The sequence below is a fragment of the Galeopterus variegatus genome, unplaced genomic scaffold, assembly GCF_000696425.1.
Source record: "Galeopterus variegatus unplaced genomic scaffold, G_variegatus-3.0.2 Scaffold2844, whole genome shotgun sequence".
In the NCBI taxonomy this organism is placed as follows: Eukaryota; Metazoa; Chordata; class Mammalia; order Dermoptera; family Cynocephalidae; genus Galeopterus; species Galeopterus variegatus.
In genome coordinates, this window is record NW_007728955.1 from 73,930 (window position 1) to 79,317 (window position 5,388).

The following is a 5,388-nucleotide window of genomic DNA, read 5'->3' on the forward strand; positions in this document are numbered from 1 at the left end:
TGAAATAGATTGGTGAGTGTTTAAGGATTTGCCAGGGGTGGGGGGTTGTGTGTGTGTGTCCAGAGTCAGGGGCTGTGTCGGGGACACTCCTGACTCTCTGCCTCTCAGAGCATCTGGGACAGAAGTGGCTCATCTTCATCATCACAGGAAAAGGGGCCTGCCCCCCTGCTGTCGCCGGGCGGGGAGTGGGCGGGTGCTGACTGCAGACTGGCCTCCTCATGGCTCTCCCCGCCTCCTCCCTGCTCTCCCGCAGGCTGCTCTGTCAGAGCCGATCACACACACAGTCATGCTGTCCCCGAGCTCACGCTGGCTGGAGATGCCTGCTCCCAGACTGGCGATGGTGAGCGGCCAGGTGCTCCCAGCCTTCCTGGTGTGCAGCACGCTGCTGATCATCAAGATGTACGTGGTGGCCGTCATCACGGGCCAAGTGAGGCTGCGGAAGAAGGTACGTGCTGCCCTTGGGGACCCCAGTCTGGGCTGTGGCCACTTCTCTTGCTGTCACTGGGAAAGTCTGGGGACAGGGGAACATGGTCAAGGTGTGAGCAGGGCTTAGAGCTGACACCTCCCCGAGCCCTTCTGGATGGCCCCCACTGCCCTGAGTTTCAGCCGGGATCACACCTCCTTGTCTTCTGGTTTGAGAGGATTTAATCTCTTGCCGTGCCATCATGTTAAGTTTTGGGCACAGGGAGACTCTGTGAGTGTCTCTGATAGAAGCAGTTCCTGGAGGGTGGAGCGTGGAGCGTGACAGCACAAAGCGTCCGTCTGACCTGGCGGCTTCCCGGCATGAGAGATCTGAAATTTGGGTGGAGTGGGAACCGGTGAAACAGGAGCCTGAGAAATGTTTAAGTGGAAATTCCCAATTCCCCAGCGAATGTCCCTTACAAGCCCACTGCAGGCTCCAGAGGCCAGGTCTCAGCCAGGCTCCATTGTGATGCTGAGGGAGGAATTTCCCCCACGGTCCAAGTCCCTGAACCAAAACAACAACAATAAATAGGCCCAGAGCTGAGCCGGGCGAGTGAGCGGGCAGGACGACCCGTTCCAGCAGACTCTGCCGCAGCAGGCAGCGAGTCTGCAAAGTTTCGGGTCAAGCTCATGGGCATCCTGTGAGAGTGCAGAGGCCTGTGGCACCTGTGGATTATCCTGCCAGGTTTTGTTTTTTTGTGTTGTTTTTGGCGGCTGGCCAATATGGGGATCTGAACCCTTGACCTTGGTGTCATAACACCACACTCTAACCAGCTGAGCTAAACGGCCGGTCCTTCCCAGCTATTTTAATAGAGGGATCGTTTCCAAACTGTGCCCCTTACCCCCCCTTTGTCTGGTTCAAAGGCAAGGCAGGCTGACTCTGGCAGTGGGAACAGGTGGATTCTGGGGAGTGGGTATCCTGCCCATGAGCCATGCTCAGCCCCTGGCACAGGACAGGTGGGACGGAAGACAGGGCAGCTGCTTGGGTAACGTGGAGCCTGGAGGCTGTGGCACATTAATTGCTTCTGACTTCTCCCTGCCTTTGCCCGTCTTGGGATGTGGGTTACAGGCATCGAGCAGGGACAGCTGCATTCACTCATTGAGTCCTTCTCACGTGTGGCTCAGAGCTGAGCATTAAATCCCCACCATGGCCCTGGGGGAGGAGGAGGAACCATATTCACCCTGTTTTCCAGGTGAGGAACTTGGGCTCAGACATCACTTACGGAGGTCACACAGCCAGGCTTGCACCCAGGTGTTGGGCTCCAGAGTCCACGCCCTGCTTTCCTCTGAACAAGAATTTAGAGAAAGGAGGAGGCGAGCCTGTGCCATGCCTTTCTGCCTTATCAGCCGGAACATGGCAGAAGGAAAACTCCCATCAGGCTGCCCCCAGGGGCTCCTTACGTCCTTCCAATTTCTGCTCTGGGTGCTCAGTGTCAGCAGGCAGAGATGACAGACACAGCTCTGGCTCCTCCACTCTCTAGCCTTGGGACCTGAGGCAAACTTGGGAGCTCAGTGTCCTCACCTGTAAACTGGGAATAGTAAAAGCAGTGGCACAGAGCAAGTGCTCCACCAGTGTTAGTCCTCACGACTTATTAGTAATTGAAATTAACATGAATGGCAGCAGCCACAGATCACTTCCTGGGAGTGCATCCAAGGCCGGTCCCCTTGCCCTGCCTCCAGTGGCCCCCGACCTCTGACACTGGGGGCTCTTTGGTCTGCACTGCTGCTGCCTCCTGGCCAGGCTGACTTGTATTCAAGTTCTGTTTGCAGGGGTGAGCAACCCTGTGGACCGTGGACTTCAAAGGCAGGTGTCCGCTGAATGCTGAAGCCCTTTGAAAGATGTCACAGATCCATGGATGCTATGTGGGGCCATCAGAGTTGGTGATTAGCTGACTTAAGGGCCTGCAGGGAGGAATTCTGGGTGTGGGAGTTCCGATCCTGACCATGATGAGCATCGGGCATGCCTGCATTCCCCTCTGGGGTAGGGCAGAGGCAGGCCCACCAGGCAGGACAAACCAACCCTTCACGGACAGAGTCATGAGTTGGGAGCACAGGGTTTTATTCTTGTGTAAGCAAGTTAGATTTTGTGTGTGTGTGTGTGGCTGGCCGGTACAGGGATCCAACCCTGGACTTTGATGTTATCAGAACTACGCTCTAACCAACTAAGCTAACTGGCCAGCCCTTGGATAAGCAATTTAGAAAACCTGCCGCTGAGACTCGGGTTCTACTGTGGGGTCGTGTGTGTGTGTGTGTGTGTGTGTGTGTGTGTGTGGCTGGCCGGTACAGGGATCCAACCCTGGACTTTGATGTTATCAGAACTACGCTCTAACCAACTAAGCTAACTGGCCAGCCCTTGGATAAGCAATTTAGAAAACCTGCCGCTGAGACTCGGGTTCTACTGTGGGGTTGGTGGGGTTGATTTTGCCTGGATGCCAGCAGGGAACCATGCCGCATGAGCCACAGGCGTGGACCTTCAATGACCTGAGTGTGACCTTATGTCTCTGCTTTCCAGTGAGAGAAGTTGACAATTCACTGAGTGCGTGGATGAGCCACAGGCGTGGACCTTCAACGACCTGAGTGTGACCTTATGTCTCTGCTTTCCAGTGAGAGAAGTTGACAATTCACTGAGTGCCCTCCTTGTGCCGGGTGTTGTGCTAGAGGCTTCTCCAGGTCTCTCCTTCACTCTTCACATGGGACATGAACTCCGCTTTGTTCTGAGTTTACACATGAGGCAGTTGAGGCACAGGGACATTCAGAAACCTGCAGGTAGACAGTGTGCAGCTGGGCTTCCAGCCTGGGCCTCTCAAAGCCCTCTTATTGCTTTTAGTACAAAGTCCAAATTCTTAATGTGCCTGTAGGACCCCTACTGACCCCTGTAGGTTCATCCCGGGCCCCTGTCCCTTGCTCTCTATGTTCCACATTGGTTTTCTGTTTTTCAAACATGCCCAGCTTCTTCTGACCCCAGGGCCTTTGCACATGCTGTTCCTTCTGCCTTAAATGTTGTTGCTGTCAGTGCTGTCTTCTCTTAATAGGCGAGACCACCTGGTCTTCCCTGGTTCATAGACAACTTTCCCATTAGACTGTGAGCTTCACAAGAGCAAGGACAGGAGGACCTGTTTCACGGTGAGCCTCCAGCACTTGCTACAATGTAGAAGCCATGGATGTTAGTTGAATGGACATGTGTGACTGCACCGTGACCTTTCCTCTGTGAACCCTGTCCACGGACAAAACACAGACCCAGGTGACAGGGCCATCCATCTCACGAACAGTAATTCTCAGCTGATGTATTTCAGGCTTTTGCCAACCCTGAGGATGCCCTGAGACACGGAGGCCTCCAGTATTGCCGAACCGACCCAGACGTGGAGCGTTGCCAGAGGCAAGTATCCTCTAGTCACTGGCCTGGCCACACCTGCCACAGACCTGGCCGTGGCCTGGCCTTTCACACCTTCTTCTGGACACCGGGTACTTGGAGGATACCCAGGGGGCCCAGGTTTTATGTGTTCCTGATCCCCTGGACTGTTTTAATTTTATTCATTGATTCAATTTCTAATTAACTTTGGAAAGGTCACATGTGCTCATGACTCAATTACAAAGTTAGAAAAGGAAATTCAGTGAAAATACAGTCTCCCTCCCACCTCTGACTTCCAGATATTACTACCCAGGGCTGCTCTTTTTTTTTTTTTTTTTTTTTTTTTTTGACCGGTAAGGGAATCGCAACCCTTGGCTTGGTATCGTCTGCACCGCGCTCAGCCAGTGAGTGCACGGACCATTCCTATATAGGATCCGAACCCGCGGCGGGAGCGTCCCTGCTCTCCCAGCCCCACACTCTCCCGAGTGCGCCATGGGCCGGCCCCCAGGGCTGCTCTTGAGGGGCAAATGCTGTCACCAGCGTCTCCTGCATCTTCCCAGAGACTTTCTGCATTTACAAACACTCATTGCCATGCTTTTCCCTCTTTACCACGAAGAATCACCCTTTACCCACTGGTTGGGCCTGTGCTTTTTTTCGTATGACAACAGAGATTGTTTCATATTGGCTCATAGAGGGATCTCATTGATAGCTCTGGTGCTGTAGTATTTATGCCGTTACTCTGTTTTTTTTTTTTAATTGAATCAATTGATTATACATATTTGGGGGTTCAGTGTTGACATATGTTGATCAAATCAATATTACTAGTATATATACATGCCGTTACTCTGTTGAATGGACAACCCATAACTTACCTAACCAATTTCCCTCTGATGGGCATTTGGGCTTTTCCAAGTCTTTCTCTGTTATGAACAGGGTGCACCGGCACCTCTTTCATCTGCCTTTGTGCATATGTGTGAGCAAAACTGCATAAGGCAGCCGACGGTAAGAACCACCGCCAGATGTGCACGCGTCCACACCCACCACTGGTGGGGGCCACCGCTCCGTGCGTCTGCCAGCTCAGCGCACTGTCCTGCTTCTGCGTGGGCCCCTGCCAATGCCACAGGTGAAGATTCACGTCACATTTTCATTTTGCTTTGCATTTCTTTTATTCTGAGTGGAGTTGAGCATCTTTTCCTATGCATGACATCCCCCAGTCAATTAAAAACCATTTTTCTCATTATAAAAATCAGGACACTCACTGCAGACAATTTGGGTAATACTGAAAATACAGAGAGGCAAAAAGGAAAACCACTCACAGTTCTAATCACTGTTAACGTTTTCATCTCTCTCCTATTTGTCTTCTGTCTAAATATTTTGCAGAAAATTAGGCATGCATTAAGTATACCCAATTTGGGGTTCTGTTTTTTTTTTCTTTGGTTAACATTATTTCATGAACACTTTCCATATCAGTAAATATTACTCAAAAAATAATTCTTAAAAAGTGGCTGTGTAGGGTCCAGCCCGTGGCTCACTTGGGAGAGCCTGGTGCTGACAACACCAAGTCAAGGGTTAAGATC

At 52.0% G+C, this 5,388-nt stretch overlaps 1 protein-coding gene across 1 annotated transcript in view; it reads left to right on the plus strand.

The window, feature by feature from the left end:
* The first annotated feature begins 277 nt into the window (after window positions 1-277).
* PTGES (prostaglandin E synthase) overlaps window positions 278-5,388 on the plus strand; it is a 12,648-nt gene continuing 7,537 nt past the window's right edge. The window contains exons 1-2 of the mRNA XM_008583165.1: window positions 278-445; window positions 3,756-3,838. Of these exons, the coding sequence (XP_008581387.1) occupies window positions 287-445; window positions 3,756-3,838 (242 nt within the window). The 5' untranslated portion in view covers window positions 278-286. The remainder of the gene's footprint in view (window positions 446-3,755; window positions 3,839-5,388) is intronic.